At 39.3% G+C, this 24616-nt stretch overlaps 1 protein-coding gene across 1 annotated transcript; it reads left to right on the top strand.

Moving 5' to 3' along the window:
• The first annotated feature begins 15801 nt into the window (after window positions 1–15801).
• kcna1b (potassium voltage-gated channel, shaker-related subfamily, member 1b) lies at window positions 15802–18266 on the top strand. The gene is made up of 2 exons (XM_039650922.2): window positions 15802–15958; window positions 16448–18266. The coding sequence occupies exon 2, from the start codon at window positions 16682–16684 to the stop codon at window positions 18161–18163; it is 1482 nt and encodes a 493-aa protein (XP_039506856.1). The 5' UTR covers window positions 15802–15958; window positions 16448–16681; the 3' UTR covers window positions 18164–18266.
• The last annotated feature ends 6350 nt before the right edge of the window (window positions 18267–24616 follow it).

Genomic DNA, 24616 nt, shown 5'->3' with positions numbered 1-24616 from the left:
ACTTTGCTCAGAGCAACACTCATGCAACACTCATGCTCCCTGCTGTCTTCACTTCCACCATCATCCTCAATCATACCTTCTCTATCATCTTTCTCTACATGAAGGATACATTTGATATTATAACCTCTTATCCTAATTATCAGGCCAGCTGACAGTCTTGCCTGGGCCCGGGACAAGATAATGTTGTTAGATGGGCCCCCCTTTCCCTTGCTCTTACTCTCCTGTTTCCCTCCTCTGCTCTTCCTCTCCTGTTCCTCTCCTCTGCTCTTCACCATATACGTTTACCCAAACTGAATAATAAAAATGGGTACATTTTCTATAAAATTCTTAATTTTCTTTTGACATAGCCTACTGCAGTTCTTGTTAAAACACAGTAGACAAGGAAAATCTGTGCATTTTGGGCACTTTTTGTGTAAAATCATATTTATTTTTTTGTCGATCAAAAGTGTGCTTTCACTTTTAATTAAGCATGAGCAGCGCAGCAAAAATAGACTCAGATCTGGCCCATTATCTGTTCACCAATGCCGACATTGACACATTTCAGCCAACTTATTATTTCTCATCTCCATAAATATATCTAGTAGTAAAGCTAATGCAAGGTCTAGGGGGTTCTTGACCACTATTTCAAGGACAATTAGGAAGAAAACAAATGAAAAGCTTTTATGTAACTCAAATATTAGATATTTCTTTCCACAAATATGCTTATTGTATTTATTTTTTAACAATTATTCCATAATTTAATGAGGGCCCAGTTCTGCCCATGACTGACAACTGAATTGGCATCACCTTCGGTCTCTGGCTACTTCGCAAAATTAAAATGGGAGGTCAGGGAATCTTTCCCTCAGTTTCATCTGGGGAAAAATACAAACATTCAACACTGACTGTGAATTCAAAAGTGATTTAACAAACAGTAGTATTGTTACATGTGTGTCCTGTGTTTCCCCCATTGTTTGTGTTCAGTCCCTTCACCTGTGTAAGGTTAATTTGCACCAGCTGTGCCTTGTTCCCCTAATCTGTTCATAGTGTATTTAGTTTGCTCTGTTCAGTTAGTCTTTGTCGTTCGTTGTATTGTCATGGTCAGTGTTGTGAACAAAGTATTCCTGTGTTCCTGAAGTTCCTAAGTATTCCTGTAATCTGAGTTTGTGGAAAAACCTGTCTCCTTGTCTTCAACCTGCAATACTGTGACAAGTATATCGCTCAATATGTTTTTTTAACAGAATCATTCTGAAAATCACATTGCACATTTGCCTAACTTCTCTTTCGTCCGGACAACTTCTGTGAATCTACAGAATATTAGAGATGTTATAATGATATAATAACAACATTGTGCTTTTATGTAGGTGTGAAATATTTATAATGTAATAACATAATATAAACCACAGTCCATCTGGATTTAAAGGATTAGTTCACTTTTGAAAAAACTTTTGCTGATAATTTACTCACCCCCATGTCATCCAAGATGTCCATGTCTTTCTTTCCTCAGTCGAAAAGAAATTTAGGTTTTTGATGAAAACATTCCAGGATTTTTCTCCATATAATGGACTTCAATGGGAACCGGATGGTTCAAGGTCCAAAAGATTGTGTTAATAACGTCTTTAAACGACACCAGACGATGAATAAGGGTCTTATCATGCGAAACGATCGGTTATTTCAAAGCTTATTCCAAAAATGTAACTTTTCTAAGGACAAATGCTAGCCTTGCTATATTCTCTGAGGCGCGTTTGTAACGTCACGTAATACGTAATTACGTTCAAAAGGTCACGGGCGACGTAGCCGGAAGTACAGAATCAAAATCGTCCGACATCGTTGTTTTTCCTTTTAATTCCTTTTTTTGTAAACGGTGTTTGAGCTAGTTTGCACGTTCAACCTATGCGTTCAACTTGTAAACACTGACTCTGTACTTTCGGTTACGTCGCCCGTGACCTTTTGAACGTAATTATGTAATACGTGACGTTACAAACGCGCCTCTCAGAATAGAGCAAGGCTAGCATTTGTCCTTAGACAAGTCACGTGACGCAAATGAGCTGGAATGACGTGACGCAAATAATCAATACTCTATTTTTTTTTATGTTTTACAGTTTTTAAACAAACAAAAGTGCATGACATGACATATATATTTATTTTTTAAAGTATAAAACTGTTGAAACATGAAACAACAATAATAAAAATAAATAATACAAAATGCACACAAAACAACACCAGTGCTAGTGGTGCCACTCATTTTGAAGTTAGCAGATTACCTGATGTAGTTTGTAGATTTTAGTAAAAACGAAAATTTTAAGCTGTCTTTTATTAAATTAAACCATCAGCTTGCACTGTTAACTTCGTCGTCATTATTATCTTGACGTTCAAACAACTGGTTCTTTCATTCACGAACGAGATGTATGTAACAGTTCATTGGACTCGTTCAAACTCAAAGCAACTCAATAAAGGGCGTATTCGTTCACTAGATTCAACAAATCACATGCTCCGTCCTCGTATCATACTCGAAGGCTATTGGCTCGAGGTTTAGTCACTCTTTGTCTTTGACAGATGAAACGGGCCACAGAGCTACACGGTTCATTGAGCTGCGCATGCGCGCAATAGCGGCGCGCAGTGGTTTCAGTGAACGAGAAATATGAGTCAATGGATAACGTGAACGAGAATGATTCGTTCACATAAAAGATTCGTTCAAAAAGAACGATTCGTTCACGAACGTAACATCACTAGCTCAGGGACAACACATGTGGTGTAGAATTGAACACAAGAAGTGTGTGTGCTCAGGGTGTCACGGTGTGGTGCAGGCAGAAGAACAGGCAGAGTCCAAAAGCTCCAATACAAAGGTTCACTCACAAAATAACAAGCATGGATACAGGCAGACCAAAGCAACACAAGGTAACATGAACATGGACCAACAAGGACAGACTGAAGAGGCAAACTAAATACACGCATGAATCAAACATAACAGGGTGAAGACAGGTGATATACTGTAGATGAACAAGATGATGAACCGGTGGCTGATTGAGGGAATGAGTTCAGGTGTGCAGACAAGAGGATCCTGGGAAGTGTAGTGCAGGTGACGAAGACAGACTGGTGCAGACGAGAGCTGTGTCCCAAAGTGAAGGCTGCGTCCTTCGAAGTCCAAATTTGAAGGCCGATTGGCCTTGTTTGAAGGCCGATTGCGTCACAGTGGCGCGACGAAGACTGTCCCAATTCAAACACTGCACCCTTCGGAGGCCGCATTCGAAAGCAGATTGCGTCACAGCAGTGCTAAGAAGACTGTCCCAATTCAAACTCTGCACGCTTGGAAGGCCAATTGCGTCACCGCGGCCGCTTTGGTATGTCATTCAAATGCGACCCCAAATGCTTCGTTTCTCGGACAAACGAAGTGTACAAAAATGGACACTTTGCGGCCTTCGCTTCCCCAGAATTCACAGCGTGCCGGTAACAAGCAGGTGACGAGGTGCAAATGGCAGGTGTCGAGGAATTCAGTTATAAATGTAAGTATAGTGAATTCATTTATTAAAATAGCTAGCGATAAATATAAGGCATATGGACCATGCCCTGAACCCCTATAGTTAAATGAAGCAAATACTAAATTATAAAATGCCGTTCTTGCTTAGTTTTTTGGTCTTGTTTCTAGTATAAATTTAATACAAAAAAATATCTGCCAAAGGGTGTAAGTAAAATAATCGTTTCATTTAAGATTATTTAGCTTAACCCATTAGCAAATTATGGTTTTGTTAAAAGCAAAAATTCACCTAATTTTAAGTTATTTTTCCCCAAAACAAGAAATGTTTTATTTGTCTAGTAGGCTAAATGCTTCTTGATTTTAAGAAGTTTTAGATGTTTGAACTAGAAACAAGACAACATATTTAAATTTTGCAGTGAAGTTCAAGTAGGAGGGTATATTCAACTAAATAAAACCGCAGCACAAATCCAGCTGAAATGTGGTAGATAAACATTCCTGTGAACATAGCAGTGTCTGCAAAACATTATTTAATTTCCCCGAAATAGCTAGCAAAACAAGTGTTAACCTCATGGAGTATTCATATTTCATTTTGGTTACACTTTATTTCGATAGTCACTTTAGACGTTCTACTAATTATAAGTAACTTTTCAACTACATGTCAACTAACTCTCATTAGAGTAATAGTATATTATAGTAGACTGTCAGTAGACTGTTAGGTTATGGTTAGGTGTTTAGGCTTTGGGTTAGGAGAATAAGTTTACTTGCAGTTGCCAAGTTACTTATAGTTAGTTGAACGTCTGTTGAGGGACCAACAAAATAAAGTGTTAGCAGATATTAAGCTGACAGTCTACTAATACTCTAATGACAGTTAGTTGACATGTAGTTGAAAAGTTACTTATAGTTAGTAGAATGTCTAAAGTGGACTATCAAAATAAAGTGTTACCTTCATTTTTAAATATAATTAATTAGAATAATAAATTATTATTCTATAGATAATTATATAACACTTAACTATTTAACACAAAACAACTATTGACAAAATATGTATTCATCAATGCTAAAAAAAATGCTAAAAATGTAATGAATTATTTACAGAGGCAGGCAGCTGATAGTTTGGGTGAGGCAGGGCAAAACTTGACTGTGGAGATCACAAAGTTGCAGCAATCAAGACAGCCAACTCCTACTGTAGAGCCAGGACAGCAGGCAGCTGAAAAACACAGAACCTGATTCCAAATTCATTGAGGTTCAGAAGTTATCAAACAAATCTCTTAGATTTCAGAAGAGCTGGTTTAAGAGCTTCTCATGGCTGCACTACTGCCCTGAACTCAAAGGGGTACTGTGATTTTACTGCATCAATGCCTTTTCCGAACAGACGTCCACACTTGCAAAAAATACAGAGCAAGCATTCGTCTCTCAGGGTTTCAGGAACTGGAAACATGGTCAAGAAGCTTTCGAGAGACATGCAAACAGCAAAGCTCACAATATTGCAGTGAACACATTCATTCACTCAGAAAAGTCAATTAAAGTGCAACTGTGCAGCATTCCATCAAAGGCACAAGAGGAGGCCAGGTTAAATTTGTTAAAAATAGTCAATGCTGTTAAGTACCTGACCCAACAAGTCTTGCCTCTGAGGGGGCACAGCCAAGGAAGGAAATTTCCCCAGCTTCTTCTCTGCATGGCAGACAGTGATCCTGGTCTGTCAAGCTGGCTCAAACGCAATCACTGCTACACAAGCCCTGCAATACAAAATGAGATAATGAATTCAATGAGCAACATAATTTGCGGAATTACACAGGAAATTTCTGCTTTACCAGTAGTGCAATATTTAATTATAATGGATGGGACGCAGGACATCAGTGGTGTTGAGCAAGTGTCTTGTTATGTTGACACAGACCTGGAAGTTTGTTGGCCTTTATGAAGCTTCTTCAACTGGTGAGCAAATTGGCAAGATTGCATCTCCTCCGTCTAAACCTTCCCCTTTCCAGTCTGCGTGGTCAAACTATGATGGAGCAGCAAACATGTCAGGGCGTTTTTTCAGGTGTACAAGCTCACATCCGCAGCAACCACTTGCCACTTTTGTTCACTGTGGCCCCCACTGCATGAACTTGGTCACACAAGCAGCCTGTTCAGCCGCACAAATAATTTGCCATTCTTTGCAATGGATGCATGAACTGGGCTGTTTATTTGGCTAGTCAGGCAAGTTTAAAACCATTTTTAAGTCTCTGGCAAAATCTACATTTGGCTGCTTTACAACACTGAAACTATTGTGTCCAACTAGATGGACAGTGCGTACACCAGCTATCAATTCTGTCCTCACCCAATATGAAGGTGTCTTGACAGCACTGGAGGAAATGGCATCATCCGGCACACATGACACCTCCTCCAAAGCCAATGGCCTTCGCGAGCATTTCCAGAAAAGGAACACTGTCCTTGGACTGCTGTTGGCACAGGACATCATGATAGGCCTGGAAGGCCTGAACACCTCACTGCAAGCGAGAGGAGCAACAGTCGGAAGCATGCTAAGTGCAGTTGAGTGTGTGAAAAATGGCTTTCAGAACAAAAGATTGGATGAAAGTTTCAGAGAGCTCTACACACAGGCATCTGAGGTGGTGACATCACTTGACCTTGAGGCGATAACGGTACCACATTTTAGAAGGCTTTCTACAAGACACGCTGGTCCAGCTCAGCCCTACATTCCAAATACAGATGAGGAGTACTATCGTGTGCAGTTCTTCCAAGTTCTTGATACAGTGATGACACAGCTGACACATCGATTTGAACAGGAGGGTCTGCGCAACATTGTCATGCTTGAAAATGTCTTGATCTCTGGGCAAGTCAACAACATTGTTGAATTGTACCCTGAGCTGGAATCCCGGTCCCTAAACGTGCAGATGGCCATGTTTCGCTGAAATTATAAATACCAAAGTTGTACAGAAGTGGTCAATATTTTGAAGAATATGGTACCTGAGGTCCGTGGACACTTCAAGCAAGTAGAGACTCTGGTCCGCTTACTTCTCGTAGTTCCTGTATCATCAGCTGAAGCTTCAGCGCTCTCCGGCGCCTGAAGACATGGCTTCGATCAACTATGTCCCAGAACCATCTGAACAGCGTTGTTGTCTGTCATGTTCACAAAGACAGAACAAATAAATTAGACACAACAAAAATAAGCCAGGGATTCATAAAGGCCTCAGAGAGGCGTGCTCAGGCTTTTGGTTCATTTTTAGTGGACAAAGCTAACTAAACCTAAAAAGAGTGTCTCTGATACTCTGCTTGTTTCTTTTCTTTTTGACATCCATTACAATATTTCTTTTTATTTCTTCATAAACATATTGATGTTATTGTTTATTGTTAATAAACAAGATTACTGTTGACTTCTAACAAAAGCATGTATCTTTGTTGCTCAACGTTTTGTCATACTATACATTTTCAACTTTATCACTTTCAATACTATGTAGCATTACCTTAGAGGCAAAATATATAAAATGATATACCAAAAAAGTTAATTCAATTGTAAATAATAATAATAATTAAATAACAACAATAATAACAACATGGTAGCACAAACTTACCTCTATGGTCTGCACTTGTGATCCAGGAAATAATGGAAAAGGCTGACATCAAACGGTTTCACTAAAACTATGTTACAGAATTAAAACATTAGTTAACAATTAAAGCCAATGCATTTTACTTTCAAGAGGTCTCAAAACTATGTGAATCTGTATGATTCTTACCACTAAATCGCGTTTGCTAGCTAAGGTCAAGCCTAAACTGATTCACGTGCTTGTTCGTTAACGTAGGCTATTGTATTAAGACGAGTTTACAAAATGAATTATTTACTTCTTACGTAACTTAATTTTTCATATAACACCTAATCATGACATGTCATGTCATAGTAACCGTACCTAGTAACTTATTAGCAATGCCTCAAGTGAACTCACCTCACAGCGTAGTTGTTGAAGAAGAACCTTTGTCCACCATCTAGTCATCACTTTGATGACTTCAGCAGCCAATGATATGACTTGTGGACCAGAGATATTGTCCCTTTTTTTTTTAATCTCAAATAAAATATTTTAACCTTGAAACAGTATCCAAACAATACGAACATCGCAAAAAAGAAAGGTACAGGAATCTGTAGACTAATTATAAGGAAAGGAAACTACATATCCCGTGATGCATATCGCGTGTCTCGCGATAGTTTTCACAACGAGATTTAATATTCATCATTGAGGACGTTGAAAAGCTTTTGACCGCCGTAAAAATGTGTTAAATTAATGAATTCGATTATGAAGGATGCCGATTAGTAGATTGTGCTTTTCCTTTAATATTACATACCTTCCGCAATCTATTTTTCAATTAATTTTAAAAAGTGGTGGGGACAATATCGAGCCTGGCAAATAGTGGTGGGGACATGTCCCACCCGTAAATTACGCCCCTGAATATAGTTAACATATGACTCATGAAGAACTAAACCATTAATTAATTATTACTGCATCAGCAACTAATAAAGAGTCTATGGGCCCTATCTTGCACCCGGCGCAAATGACTTTAAACACAAACGCATATCTCATTCCTATTTTGCACGCGCGCAGAGTGGGATTTTTCCCTCCACAGACGCACGTCGGTAAACTAGGGAATGAACTTGCGCTCCCTGGGCGGATCGGGCGCAAAAAGGAGGCGTGTTAATGGCTAGCTAATAATAGCAGAGCTAGCTATCATTAGGATAGCAGAGCTAGCTAAGGATAGCAGAACTAGCTAATGGCTGGATGGAGATGGGGATCCAGAAGACAGAGCCTGGTGGAACCGAAGGGATGGAGGGCAGAGGTGTAACCAGCAGACCAGAATCCCACGTTGGAGCCAGGGTTACGTCTGACCAAGGCAGAGACGGTGGAGCAAGGGATGGGATACTGGCAAGCTGGTGGGATGATGGCCCATGGTGGAGCTGAGGGATCGTTAAGCCAATGCAGAACCAATGGGTCAGAGGACCGAGGTGGAATCCGGGGCTCTGTGGATGGAGGCGGAAATGGGGAATCCTCACACCAAGGTGATGCTGGGGACTGAAATTCCTGAAGAATTTACTATACTGCAGTGGCCCAACTGTGGATGAGCTAAGGGACTGACTGGAACCAGAGGAAGAAGAGCTGATGAACAGATTAAAATTGGTAGAGGAGGTGTGGAAGGGAGACTGGGAAGGATCACAAGAGATTTAGAGAGGAACCAGTGGCAACTGGAGAAAAATGAGTATTATATCCTTAAATAAGTCCATTCAATTCCCATGTGATCTTGTTCAGTACACTCATGGGGGTGATTAGATCATGTAGAATGTTTGTTTTCCAACATGCATTCATCTTGATAATTGTACATGATGCACTTGTTGCGGTAGATTAATTTAAGATGAAAAAAACATAGAGCCAGAATTAAAGTTAACATGAATTATTGACTATAAAAGACTTCATACAGTCCATTTATCCAATAGAAACCTAAATACATAGTCTTTGTGTGATTCTGGCTCCAGGTTCTTCTCTTGCAAAGTTTGTGTACTTTTGTGCTTTGAGTTGTAATTACACTGTGAATGGTTAATGCATACTTTATCTATACAATCACCTAAAGGATTATTAGGAACACCTGTTCAATTTCTCATTAATGTAATTATCCAATCAACCAATCACATGGCAGTTGCTTCAATGCATTTAGGGGAGTGGTCCTGGTCAAGACAATCTCCTGAACTCCAAACTGAATGTCAGAATGGGAAAGAAAGGTGATTCAAGCAATTTTGAGCGTGTCATGGTTGTTGGTGCCAGACGGGCCGGTCTGAGTATTTCACAATCTGCTCAGTTACTGGGATTTTCACACACAATCATTTCTAGGGTTTACAAAGAATGGTATGAAAAGGGAAAAACATCCAGTATGCAGCAGTCCTGTGGGCGAAAATGCCTTAGAGATTTAGATTAGATTTATTTGACCACTTAAATATAAAAATATGAAGAACAGTAAGAAAACTGTTGCATACATTAAAAACAAGTACAAAAGTAGTCAGGGATAACACAATAAAGCCCGAAGACTTATTTCCATTGTGGTCCCTTGTTGATGCTAGAGGTCAGAGGAGAATGGGCCGACTGATTCAAGCTGATAGAAGAGCAACTTTGACTGAAATAACCACTCGTTACAACCGAGGTATGCAGCAAAGCATTTGTAAAACCACTTCATGCACAACCTTGAGGCGGATGGGCTACAACAGCAGAAGACCCCACCGGGTACCACTCATGTCCACTACAAATAGGAAAAAGACGCCACTATTTTCAAGAGCTCACCAAAATTGGACAGTTGAAGATTGTGAAGATGTTGCCTGGTTTAATGAGTCTCGATTTCGGTTGAGACATTCAGATGGTAGAGTCAGAATTTGGCGTAAACAGGATGAGAACATGGATCCATCATGCCTTGTTACCACTGTGCAGGCTGGTGGTGGTGGTGTAATTGTGTGGGGGATGTTTTCTTGGCACACTTTAGGCCACTTAGTGCTAATTGGGCATCGTTTAAATGCCACGGCCTACCTGAGCATTGTTTCTGACCATGTCCATCCCTTTATACTGTAGCCACCATGTACCCGTCCTCTGATGGCTACTTCCAGCAGGATAATGCACCATGTCACAAAGCTCGAATCATTTCAAATTGTTTTCTTGAACATGACAATGAGTTGACTGTACTAAAATGGCCCCCACAGTCACCAAATCTCAACCCAATAGAGCATCTTTGGGATGTGGTGGAACGGGAGCTACGTGCCTTGGATGTGCATCCCACAAATGTCCATCAACTGCAAGATGCTATGCTAATAATATGTGCCAACATTTCTAAAGAATGCTTTCAGCACCTTGTTGAATCAATGGCACGTAGAATTAAGGCAATTCTGAAGGCAAAAGGGGGTCAAACACAGTATGGTGTTCCTAATAATCCTTTAGGTAAGTGTACTGTATGTAAACACAGCTACTAACAGTAAAAACGTCACTAATATATTTTACCAAAATGCGTCCGCCATAACTCTTTCATTGACACTTTGATGACTCCATTGCTAATCATATATTCTATTTTGCTGCCGTTGACTTTTGCTGTGCTTGATCTTCCCACATGAGAATGACAATGGAGAAACCCAATATTAAAGGGGGTGGTGCCAACCAGAAGGCACCATACAGTCCACAAGGTGCACAAGGTGTTTTATTTCTTGGATCCAGAAGTAAATGAATTCTACCAATGCCAAAGTTCCTGAAAGAAAAGAAATAACACTGGCGTCACTTTCATCACCAAATTGAATTTCACAAAAAAGAATGACTTATATGACTATGTCCAGCTGGCCAGTATTGTTTAACAAACAGATATTACAAAAAAAAGAGAGAATTTATAAATTCTGAAAAAGAATAAAATGAGAATAAAAATAAATCTGATCGAATGTGGTAATTTTACATTTACGTTTTACAGACATTTTTATTTGTGTGTGTCAACAGGACTCCCATGGGAACCCAGCAGACATGGGACCTAAAAATAAACCCAATGACGACATTATTACATTCTCTAGTAAAGTCAAATGTGTACGCTCAGCTAAGCAGTCTCTGGGACAGAAACTAATTTGAATACGTTGTAGAAAACGAGGTAAATGATGTCTCTTGTGTGTTTAGCGCAGAATGGTGCAGTGCAGTAAATCTGGCCATTGTGCTCTTCATGATGCAATCACCACATACACATATACACACACACACACACACGAAAGCACATTACCAATGAATGCACACACACACATCTGTCAGTTCTACTCCATTTCCTTTGGTTGCGGTGTGACAAGCAGCTAATAATAGCACCTAACGGTCTGACCCAACAGCCCCTAGGGCTCTAGCGTTCATCTTGAAGGGCACCGCGTGAGTCTCTTGCCCATCTTCATTGCTACGGCTCTTTTAAATAGAGCACAAGTGTTATATAACGGCCCAGTGCATTCATGAATGAGAGTGGAGGAGGGGTGCTAAATTCATACTGTAAGACTGCACCTCTCCTCAGCTGTCCTTCTGCTGAAATGAACGTGGGGAAGCTAAATTCTGCTACCAGATCTGTGGGAGTTTACGAACTGGACCCATAATCCTAAAGAGCGTTCACGTAAATGTGATCACCCTTTGAAAATGAAATGAGCTCTGCGGAGAATCCTTGAAATGAAACGAGGAACTGGGCTGTCAGAGACGTGTAGTACACTGGCGACTGTTGCTAGGCAAAAAGCAGAGGATCCACATCAGCAGGTTTCTAGAGAAATACTCTGAGGAATTTGTTTCATGTAGGCTAGCGCCAGGTCATGAAAGTATTCCTGAATCTATGTTTAATTACGTTACGTTGTTTTATTCATTTGATTTTGAAAATTTGAAGTTGATGCTTGTAAAAACATGTTCTTGTACTTCATGAAAGGTCATGCAACACACTTATAATGGGTTTATCATTCTGGAAAAGACAGCACGACACAGTCAGATAACAGGAGTGAGTTCGGTGCTCTTTAATACAGTCTGACCTTGAATTAAATCCAATGCATTTTTTTTTGACTTGTATTGCTTTTCACAATACAAACTGCTCCTAAGCAACAGCAAGTGCATGGCCAAGTCAAATTCAACCTCAAAATTCGATATGTATATTGCTAAAGTATTTTCATGACAGTTACGCAAATTTTCCCCAATTCTCTTCAAGCGAAAATAAAAATCCTTAAATAATAATATTTAAACTGTGCTATAAATCATTGTAGTTTTTTTTTAAATTATTATTAGTTAATTTAACGCGGCATAACTGATCAACTATTGAAACTGAACTGAAATGTCTTAAAGCTGTTTACTTTTAAAGGTTGCCCAGATAGCAAACTGACATTGAATCAACGTGGAAATATGACATCGAAACAACGTTGATCTGACAATGTTTTGCTCATCGAATTAACGTTGAACCAACGTCAGACGCGTCATTCTTTCAAAACTAACGGAAAATCAACTTGAAATCAACGCGTTGTTTCAATGTTATGAAAGCAAACCAATTTTCGATTTTCATTTAGCTTTGAAGAATGCCGCGTCTGACGTTGGTTCAACGTTAATTCGATGAGCAAAATCAACGTTGTTTCGATGTCATGAGAGACGTCGTTTCCACGTTGATTCAATGTCAGTTTGCTGTCTGGGTGATTTCTGTTGTAACTTTCCCAAACATTATTTAAGTGAAGAGTGGGATATAACCAGGAAAAAGAGGAGGTACTGATGAACAACTGCTATACCTGCTATGTCAAAAGGATGAAATAGCAAAATAAGTTACACACAACAAGAAAATAATTGATTAAAACAGGACTTTTATTGTGACATACTCCTTAAGCATTTCTATATCTTATCTTCATTTCTTCTTTTGCACCATCACATGTTCTGATTTTTACAAGTTAGACATGTTCCTGGGTCAACATATTTTGTTGATCCTGGACCAACATATCTAGCCTGGCTGCGCCCGCCTACGCACTTCCGCTCAATTTCATTTTCCTTCAGTACTGCGTCTGGGACCGCTCCATATCCTTAGGTTTCCAGAAATCAATTTTTTGTAGGACCAATCAGCGAATAGAGGGAGTGGCTGAGAACGATGACGTTGATGTAGTGCGTCAGTTTGAGTGCAGTAATGGCAGCGGAGAAAGACGTGAGAAAAGCTATTCGGTCCGTTGTTGGAAAAGAAACTGCCGAATATACAGAATTTAAAGCCGGATTGTTGTCGTCTCACCTCTTGTTGCACAACGGAGGACCAAGTGAAGGAGGCAGAAAGGTTGGAAGTTTGTGCTGGGCAGCTCGTGCACAATGACCGTGACATTTTGGACTTTAGCCTGGTGTTCGCGGTGTTCGGAAGCCCCGAGTCCTGGCTGCTAAACTATTGTTGAAGATCCGCTCAGGAGTCATGTCAGTCGCTCAGATTCCCAACAGTAAATTTACTGATTCTTGTGATGAATAGAACATTTTGAGCCCCTTTGTGCACTCGTACAGGAGGTTGGTGTGTCAGTTTTACATGTTGTAAATCATACAAATTGGTTGTGATTTAAAAAAAAAAAATTGTCATAAATAAAAATTTGAAAACCCATACTTTGGAGACTATATTTGATTTTCAGTTTTAGATGTCAATGGTTAATTTGTTTTAATAAAAAAAACAACTAAATGCCATATAAAAATGTACAAACACATACTTTGAAGACCATAATTAAGGTAATTAAGAAACAAAAATACGTAATATGAAAAATTGTTGTTTATTACACATCTGCAGACAGACTGATCATTCACTGTAACTTACAGCATTGACTGAATAATCACTGTCCTTCATGTCAAATATACATTTCGAATTAATAATTGTTCCTAGATTAACAAAACCTGCAGCTCTCGTTGACTGAAATCCTATTGTAAATTTAATCCTCTGATCATTCGGAGTTCGGACTTGTTGTTTCTTTTACTGTCTATGGTTGTTTCCAGCCGTTTCGGCGCATGACATACGTCACTCACGACCACACATTAGCGATTGGCTATGGCAGATCGTGAGTGACTCTGGGCAGATCCAGTAGATTTGAACTTTAATAGTGAACCCGCCTACAAGGAAGGAAACGTTTCTCAATTGAGGGAGGCCAGACTCTCTGTACAAATGAAATGTATGTACGAGAGTCTGGTAGAACCAGGCTACAACATATCCACCCCAAACGTAAAAACCATATCCCTTCCCCTAATCCGAACCCTACTCATATGTTATCCCAGATAGCAAACTGACATTGAATCAACGTGGAAATATGACATCGAAACAACGTTGATCTGACATTGTTTTGCTCATCGAATTAACGTTGAACCAACGTCAGACGCGTCATTCTTTCAAAACTAACGGAAAATCAACTTGAAATCAACGCGTTGTTTCAACGTTATGAAAGCAAACCAATTTTCGATTTTCATTTAGCTTTGAAGAATGGTTCAACGTTAATTCGATGAGCAAAATCAATGTTGTTTCAATGTCATGAGAGACGTCGTTTCCACGTTGATTCAATGTCAGTTTGCTATCTGGGATCCATAAAAATTATTGGTGAATAACACTGATGTAGATGCACCTAAGCTTGGTTGTAAGCCTAAACTTGACATAAACTCTAAACATGTCCCTCAAATCTGATTGGTTGATTGGAATGTTGTTCCAGGATCATGTTACACTTTCTGCAATCTTTCCAGTGGACTTTCCGAAGAAAAGAAAAGAAAACAGCAACATTGTGATCAATGACCAATGTAATGGCAATCTATGCACAAAACAATTCAGTTACACACAGTTACTGGGTGTGAGTTTTGCTGTTTGTGCTGTAGTGACAGCAGCGGGGTGTAAACCTGTTTTCCCTCCTCCTCTCTTCACTCTTTTACTAACTCCTGGTTGCCATGGAGAATTGTGTTGATCTCTTGTCTGCTGAGGACTGGATGGTATTCACAGAGCTACAGTCTTCACATTGTACATCTCAATGATGCTTTAACCAAACAGATACTGGTTCCCATTTCAACACGAAAGGCATTTTAATGCAGTCTAATGCAAAAAACTCTAACATGATCAACCGTCGACTCTCAGGTGAATTATTTGCAATCTGATTTAACTATATCAGCTGGAGACACAGATGTCAGGAGAAGTTAAACACCAACAGGCCCTGATTTATTGCACAATTTGTATGTAAATGTGAGCAAAATGAGTATTCATGAGAGTTCATTGTGCTAGCAAAGACAAGGTCACAGGTTTGAAAATTCAATTGCAGTTGTTTTTACTTCATCCAACCCTTTACATGTAAATGACATCAGATTGCTTGAATCACATTAAATAATATTTTATTGAATCGTGGTTTTAATTTAGAATTAGCGCATTTTAAAAGTGTGTATGCTTCGAATACACATTCAGTCTGCTCAATGCTCCAAAATATTTTTTCATAGAGTTCTGTTAAATTTAAATGAACATTATTACTCTAAAAACGTGTAAAAATCTGGTTTAAGGTTGCATGCAAATTAGCGCATTCATATAGTATGTAACTTTATTAGTATGAACACGTTAATATGTTTTATGGCAATTTGTGAACGAAAAGACACACTAATGATAGAAACAAATACCATTTAAAGAGGAATTTCTCCTTCAGCTGTAGTGTGTGTCCCATCTGATGTGTGGAAAAGGACAACATACTGGAGTCTGTCTGCATTGCGCATTACACATCCACTCACTCACTCACCCACTCACTCTCTCTGCCTCGCTCACCCTCCCTCCCTCTCTCTCGCTCTCTCTCGCTCTGTTTGTGTCTCCACTGTTCTGCTGCACCGGTTTGAGGAGCACTGCAAGTTTGCTGTTGTCTGGCGGCAGTAGGATGTGTATTGTGGATGTATTTTATTCTTGCTGTATGAATGTGAGGCTGTAATGTGAGATCTATTTTTAATTACACATAGGAGGTTTTGCGCAATCTTTCCTGCACTGTTCCTCAATGTGACTGCCCACGTAAGTACAAAGACAGTCATTTTATAACATCCCCATTGGCATCACTCTCATTCTCTTCGTTATAAATTGGTAATATTCATATTGGCAAATAGTGTCCTTATATTTGCTGAGAGCTAGTTAATAAAAAATAATATTACTTATAATGATAAAGAACCATATTGCATGTTTTGAGTATGCATGTGTGAGCAAGAGCATATGTTCTCTACATAGCTGTCTCACAAGAGGATATGTTCGGTCTGCTTCTGTAGGGTTAAACTTGCTGTCAGGACACTTGAAAATCTGATTTGACAAGCAAGTCCATTTCAAATTCATTTCACCCAATCAGATCTTTTCAGAGATCAGAGCAAAGATGTTTCAAATCTTCTTATACTGGCAAATCGTGATGGTCCTGTTGAGAATTTTGTGTTCCTTTTACTTTTTAATATGATTCAAAATATACATTAGAAAATTCTTATCACTTCTCTGTGGATTTTTTTTTTTTTAATCTAGGTACAGGACATATTTCCTCTCTGTCATGGTATCCCATTACTCCCCTTAATTTTCTGGCTGACTATGAAGTAGATGCAGAGCTCCATTGGACATGGAGATGGTCGACATTTGGTGGAACACGATGCTGGATGTCCTGTTGGGTCATTGACTATTCAAACTGCAGGGCATTGGATGCGTACTCAACCCACCTGAACATCCACTGCCATCCAGTAGTCTGCGAGTTTGATCTCCAGGATGACTGTGGTGGTTGCTGGAGATAATATAGATGAGACGTCCTCCACTCTGCAGGGGCAACCGCAGGACTCGCAGTATTCCCCCGAGTGCTGCGAGCGGGTGGTCATCAACATCTCAGGGCTGCGCTTTGAGACGCAACTCAAGACGCTTGCCCAGTTCCCAGAGACCCTACTAGGCAACCCCAAAAAAAGGATGCGCTACTTTGACCCTTTAAGGAACGAATACTTTTTTGACAGAAACCGCCCAAGCTTTGACGCCATCCTCTACTACTATCAGTCCGGAGGGAGGTTAAGAAGACCCGTCAATGTGCCCTTGGATATGTTCTCTGAGGAAATTAAGTTTTATGAGCTTGGAGAAGAAGCTATGGAAAAATTTCGAGAGGATGAGGGCTTTATTCGTGAGGAAGAGCGCCCCCTGCCGGAGAATGAGTTTCAGAGACAGATTTGGCTGCTGTTTGAGCATCCCGAGAGCTCAGGACCTGCCAGAGGGATCGCGATCGTCTCCGTCATGGTTATTCTCATTTCTATTGTCATATTTTGCCTGGAGACTTTACCAGAGTTGAAAGAGGATCCGCATGGACGGCTCCAGGTGATAGGCAACAGCACGTTCTACTACAAACCAAATATTTTTACCGACCCGTTCTTTGTCGTGGAGACGCTCTGCATCATTTGGTTTTCTTTTGAGTTGATAGTCCGTTTTTTCGCTTGCCCAAGTAAACCTGCCTTCTTCAAAAACATGATGAACACGATCGACATAGTGTCCATCATTCCATATTTCATAACGCTTGGAACGGAGTTGGCAGAGGACCCCGACGGTGGAAAGGAGGTGAAGGGCGGAGGAGAGCAGGCCACGTCTCTCGCCATTCTCAGGGTCATCCGCTTGGTTCGGGTGTTTCGGATATTTAAGCTGTCCAGACACTCCAAGGGGCTTCAGATCTTGGGCCAGACTCTGAAAGCCAGCATGCGAGAGCTCGGACTTCTCATCTTTTTCCTTTTCATCGGCGTAATCTTGTTTTCCAGCGCGGTGTATTTCGCCGAGGCCGAAGAGAAGGATTCTTTCTTCACAAGTATCCCAGACGCTTTCTGGTGGGCGGTGGTTTCGATGACAACCGTGGGGTACGGAGACATGTACCCTGTTACGATCGGGGGCAAGATAGTAGGCTCTCTATGTGCCATCGCTGGAGTGCTAACGATTGCGCTTCCAGTGCCTGTGATTGTGTCCAATTTTAACTATTTCTATCACAGAGAAACCGAAGGAGACGAACAGGCACAGCTCCTCACAGTGAGCAACCCGAACATCGCGTCCGAATCCAACTCCAGTCGTCGCAGCTCGTCTGTCGTCAGCAAGTCAGAATACATGGAGATTGACGACGACCTCAATAACAGCATTGATAATTTTCGAGAGGCAAACCTGCGAACTGGGAACTGCACGGTTGCGAATCAGAACTGCGTAAATAAAGTGAAGCGTCTCACGGATGTATAGATTTCCAGTGTCAAGACTGTACATATTGTAGTCTATTCATATATCAGAATGCTTCAACTGGGCCTTTGATAATGTATTATTTCATTGCGTATGTTTGATCGCAAGTCCACAAGAGTTGCTTTGATTCTGTTTGAAGAATGGAAGTCTAAAATACGCCAATCGACACCAATAGGTAAAAGACAGAAAAACCATTAATCGGATCGGTAGAGTACTCGGATATATAAACGCACCTTATATTCCCAAAATATCAGTAGTTATTCAGCGACAAAAAAAATTACATTTGCATGTAAAACAATGACTTTTTTTGTACCTTATGTTCATCATTTATTTATGTACTTTTAAGTCATTTGCAAACTGAATGTTGATTAATTATGCAGATCATGGCATGTTTTATGAAACGTTGAGGTCTGTTTGATATGGTACTATGTATCTTGCTTTAATAATACATGACATTATTATGAACATCATCACTCATAGCCAAGCCGACAGTACGACTCTCTTGAACACCAACCACTGCCCATTAAAAGCACAACTTTCTTAAACACTATCTAAAATCTGTTCCAGGCAGTATTACATTTTTAAAAGTATAACTTCATTTGTTAAAGCTTTTTAAATGTACATATTCAACACTACGCTTAATTAATCGATAACTGTAATTATTATATTGAAATATATATTATATTTAATTATTATTTAAATAAATCATTTAATAGTGCCTTCAGTCCTCTACCTGACATAGAGTGTCTCTACATGCAATAGTTACTGTAAAACATTTGCAAATCTTAAGCAGATGATGTGTCGAGGGATATTCCAGAGCTGCTGGGATTGAATTTCAGGACATGGTCCCTCAACATCCTTGTACATAAAATAGAATTAAGTACATCTCGCTGCATCAGACATAGCTTTTCGAAGACGTGTTTTTCATCTTTATGTATTCTTTTGCAATGGCTGTTTTTTGCTCATTTTTTTCTTTTTTTCCTTTGGATCTACCTCAGTGTGGTCATGCATAACATGCTCGTGAATGCACAACTTCATATCCAGTCAAACGATCCTATCCGGTGGGTTTAGCGAGTTGGGGCAAAGTGAGTATGCAATAGAAGTAAAACACTTCCATTTAAAATAAGTCCACAAAACTATAATTACAAACAAAGTTTAGTTTTTGTTTAAAGCAATTAGACAATTCTGAGTGATGCAAAACACAAGCGCTGATATTGCTGTATAATACGCACAGGTCTGCATCAGGGACTGTAATTGGTATAAACTGCCAATACTTTATTATCCGTATATCAATGTGAGTTGCGGTCTAAAAAGAAAACCTTTAATTTGAGTGTACATGTTGTCTTTTAAAGTTTAATGCACTTTAATGATAGGTTTAGCAACGAGAACGCCATCAAAGTACGAAAGGCAAAAAATAAGGAATCTAAAGACTAATTAATCTGTTGATTTGTCATGCTAAGGATGTGTAACCAGCATAGGTGTTTTACAACCCTTTAATTCGTTCTTTGGGGCATTTATTATATTCACTTAAATACTGAACATCATAACTGTGATGCCTTGTCAGCAAGTTAAATAGCTGAGATGAAAACTCTTTAAGACAATGTGTTTGTACAACTCACATGCCAGAGTGGTTTATTTACTGTGAATATAGATGTCTGCAGTTTAAGAAACACTCGCGTTTATATATAACGTTAAAGAATAAAATACAATACAAAACAGTGGACCAAAAATGTAATTTATGTAGATTATGAATATGGAAATAAAATGGCAATAATTCAAATTTGTCAATATATTATGTTACAGTAAATCAAATTCTAATTTACCATATGTGATATAGAATGGGTAAAAAAAAAAAAGAAACAAAATAAACAGGGTTCTGAATCTTTATCATGTGTGGGAATTATTCTGTGTATCTGCATAATCATCCAGGCTTCTAATTTTGTTAGCATTATTTTGATTTAATTTGAAAATGGAAGGGTTTGGTATCACTGCATCAAAAAACAAAAAACAAATCCATGTTGGTCCTGGCTGGTTTATGCTGGTTAGCGTTGGTATAGCTAACAGGAGATATATCTAACTGCAGAACCACACGTCACAGCGGTCTTAGGACAGAGCTGAAGTTAAAGTGGTGCTGACGATCGCATGTCCCACCCCAACCACTAAACCCACCCTTCACTATAACTATAAGATCTACCTTAATGAATAAACCCTCTTGAACAGACACCAACACAAATCCTCAGACGGCTGTATGGTTCTGCGGTTCTGCAGCTGGTTATTTTTGCAAAACATACCTTATGCTGGTGAATTCATAAACATTTCTGTATTAAAAATGGCTTCTTTTTTAAAAAAAAAAACAAAGCCTGGTTTCCATGTTGAGTGTTATGCCATAAATGAAACTAAAGCACTTTGATATTATGCATGCAGGCAGCTCTGGGCTTATGTTGCTCTGACAGAATCATGCAAATGCTGGGAAAAGCTTCATTTTTTATTCTTAAATAATCAATCTTAAAAAAATCAAATCACTATTTTTGTTTGTTTTTTTTTGGCATACTTTTAACGTGTTGACTATTTATGTGCTGATAAGGTGTATTCTGTAACATAACACTATGACCATTTTAAGTCACTTTTTTTTTACAGTTTTGAAAAGAATGTTTTTCTAAATTCATTTCAACTTAAACTTTAGGATAATTAAAAGCTTCAAGGATTCACATTGAAAATAAAAAGAATTAAAATCCTGACTATGCCTCAAAAAATGAGTTGTTATTTCTGTACCATTTCAAAAGTTTAAAGGGTTAGGAACGGATGTTGCGACAGTCTTTTGAGTGAAAGGGCTTCTGGAATGAGAAAAATGTAGGGCGGGTTTTGATTTCATCCCTCGGGAATAAATGCGAAAATTAGTTTTTACGCGCATACGAGACGCAGTTTTTCGCGTTTTTTATTGGCGAATAATAGACACACACTCCACCCCACACCTAAACCTACTCTTACCAACCAATGCGTATCATATGCACTTAAAAACTCACTTTAGCATATAAATTCCACGACAATACACATGTGTGCTATAAAGACGTATTTAGTGTGATCGGGCTGTGTTGGAAGTTGGGCGTTGCTAAATAAGTGAAGGCAGATCTGAATGCCGGTGTGCATTTGGTTGTGGACCATATTTTGCGAAGCCAGAGATATCATCAAAAGCATATCGGCCATATCAAGATGTAGCATTTCCAATTAATGTATTAAATTATTATTATAAGACTACTTTTATTATTTAATTAATATTACAATTAATTTGCCCCGCAATAATTTCACAGCACATCATCGCATAACCGAAGCACTGCGAGGATAATAAAAAGATGTTAGATTAGCTAACTCCTCATTTCAAAAGCAACTTGTTTAACACTAAATACTTCAAATTTTTTCACAACATGTGGACCGCAAGAGAAATTTTAAGAAAATAAATGAAGACACTATGGCCTATATACCCACCGTTATCAGCACATTATGAAGTAGATTCAGCGCTCATCGTCTCTGAAAGATTCTGCGATATTAATGCAGCGCTCAGTTTTAACTTTCACTTCCTGTTGTGAATAATTGTAACACAGTCTCATCCCAAAAAGTCATATAACTGACGTCTTGGGACGTCTTTTGACCATACGTCAATATCCTCCTTTTTAGGGCTCCCTTAAACGTCGGTAGATGGCAATCCCGGGTCGTCTTACAACTGACGCTTTACCTTTAACGTCAGTTAGGTGACGGGTTAGGTTTAGGTCTGGGGTAGAGTTAGGATCCCATAACCTCATCTACCGACGTTTAAGGGGGCCCTAAAAAGGCGAATATTGACGTATGGTCAAAAGACGTCCCAAAACGTCAGTTAAATGACGTCTTGGGATGAGACCGGGTTGATAATTGAGACTCCTACACCAGAACAGAGCAGGTCGAGCAGGAACAGTCACAAATGGTGAACTATTAGTTGGACAAGTGAGTTTTGGTACAAAAATGTGAAAAATCTCCTAATTTTGAGCAAGTATTTGGATGAACTCATTGTTTCATGTTTCTACATCACAATACAGGCATTACACCTATTCATTTTTCAACAAATATTGATTGATTGATTGATTGTTTATCCCCTAAAATTATGTAAGTCGTGTCTTCATCTTACTGCATTCAGACATTTGCCATTATTATACCATATATATATATATATATATATATATATATATATATATTAGTCTCTGCATTTGCCCTTTGCATCAAATGCAAAGGGCAAATGCAGAGATTAATAATGGTCCACTTGTTATTTTTACTACCTTTAATGGCCAGTACAATCAAAAGCGATCTGGTGTGTAATGTATTTTCTATTGAGGAGTGTATACATGCACATGGATTAACAAGCAGGACGGCGTGCATGTGAGGATGGCGTGGGAGGAGAGAAGCAGGAAAAAAATATACAGACCTGAAGAGAAGAGGGTGAGAGAGCGAGACTAAAAATGAGAGAGGAAAAAAAGAAGGAGAGGTAGCCAGAAAAGAGGAGAGGAGAGAGCCACAGAACGATGAAACTGGGGCCTGCACGCCTACAGGGGAGAACGAGCTTGTGCGCTCCCGCACACACAACCTAACGTGAATGCACTGACTAAAAGCTCGCTACCACAGGCATTCTGGGACTTATTGTAGACTAGGCTAAAAATACAGCGTCTTTTATGCCGACATATGTTCGCATATGGGGGAAGCGCAGCAGGAGGAGAGCATATTCACGGATGTCTTAACTTGTGAAATCACAGGGCTGCAGAAAGCACTGTAATGACCTTGGTGACAAGATGTGTCCATATTGCAGCAATTTACACTTATATTTGAAATCTTTCCACAGACCTTCTTCCCACACACTCCCTGGCACCCGCCCCCTGGATCAGCCTCTCTTTCGCCTCGTTGCCCTTCCCTCTGGCAGCCCACTCGTAAGGCCTGTTGCGTAACATCACCGGTCTGTTCAATTATTGAGAGTTCTTCCATTTCTCCATTGTTCGGATGGAAATCAGTGAGCTGATCTTTGTGAAACCAAACCCTTGTGAATGGGCTTTGTCTCCCGAACTTCCCCCCTAGCTTAATATAACCTGACAACAATTGTTGGATTGACTAAATGACTGACTGACTGATTGATTTATTTGATTGATTGATTGATTGATTGATTGATTGAACCAATGGTTCAGCTTTGATTCAAGCAGTGGATCTCCACTCGATTTACAGTATCCAAATACTGCTATCAAAGCTAATTAAATCTGGGCCAAACAATGAACATGTTAGGTCACAACCTTTTAAGACACAACCTTGTAACCTTATGTTACATTAAACATTGAAACTTGCATATTTACACATGGTTCCAATCACAACCTTTGAACGAAGATCAAATTCAAGGAAAGTAAGTCCACCAAAAAGACCTCTACACCGAGGCAAACTGCTCACAGAGCTGTTATAGTCTAGCTGGTGAACCAGCATAGTCATGCTGTTCTCATGCTAAACTGAGCTGGTGTAGTTGATCCATCCACACTCCCACTTGCCATCAGCAACCAGGCCAGCATCCTGTGTTGGTCTCAGCACGTAAAACATACTTGGTAACATAACTCCTCAGGTTATTTTCCATTGTACAAGTTCATGTTATCACATTGGATGACACCTGAAGAAAAATGGAAATCTGAAAAATGGATTGGGACAGCCTATCAGAAATTACCTTTAGCTTTCCGCCAAAGTCAACTCAATGGTGAGATTTAGATAAGAGACGAAACCATGGAAGAAACAATGGCTGAAGATTAAGCAGGTTCATCCCGGGATTGTGCCAACCTGTGGCCCCACCTCGCCAGACTATTACAATTTTCTGAATTTTCTGAAATTTTCTTAAAGCAACATGGTAAAAAGATGAAAATGACTTGATTTTACTTTCAATTCCTTTTACATTCTCCATTGTATTAATATTTTACATTACTCCATGTTGGATTTTTCTGTACATAAATGTAAGCACTGTTGCAGTTGTACTTGAGTAAGATTTAGCAAGAGCTATCTGAATTTTACTCAAGTAATAAAGCTGCCCAGATAGCAAACTGACATTGAATCAACGTGGAAACAACGTCTCTCATGACATTGAAACAACGTTGATTTTGCTCATCGAATTAACGTTGAACCAACGTCAGACGCGGCATTCTTCAAAGCTAAATGAAAATCGAAAATTGGTTTGCTTTCATAACGTTGAAACAACGCGTTGATTTCAAGTTGATTTTCGTTAGTTTTGAAAGAATGACGCGTCTGACGTTGGTTCAACGTTAATTCGATGAGCAAAACAACGTCAGATCAACGTTGTTTCGATGTCATATTTCCGCGTTGATTCAATGTCAGTTTGCTATCTGGGTGTGTACTCTGTCTGCCTCTGAATACCACATAAAAGTCCAAACAAACGGAAAACATGTAACAGACATT

This window comes from Pimephales promelas, chromosome 24 (genome assembly GCF_988280905.1).
Source record: "Pimephales promelas chromosome 24, fPimPro1.hap1.1, whole genome shotgun sequence".
NCBI lineage: Eukaryota > Metazoa > Chordata > Actinopteri > Cypriniformes > Leuciscidae > Pimephales > Pimephales promelas.
Note: the sequence above shows the minus strand (reverse complement) of the source record. Positions and strands in the feature narration are given on the sequence as shown.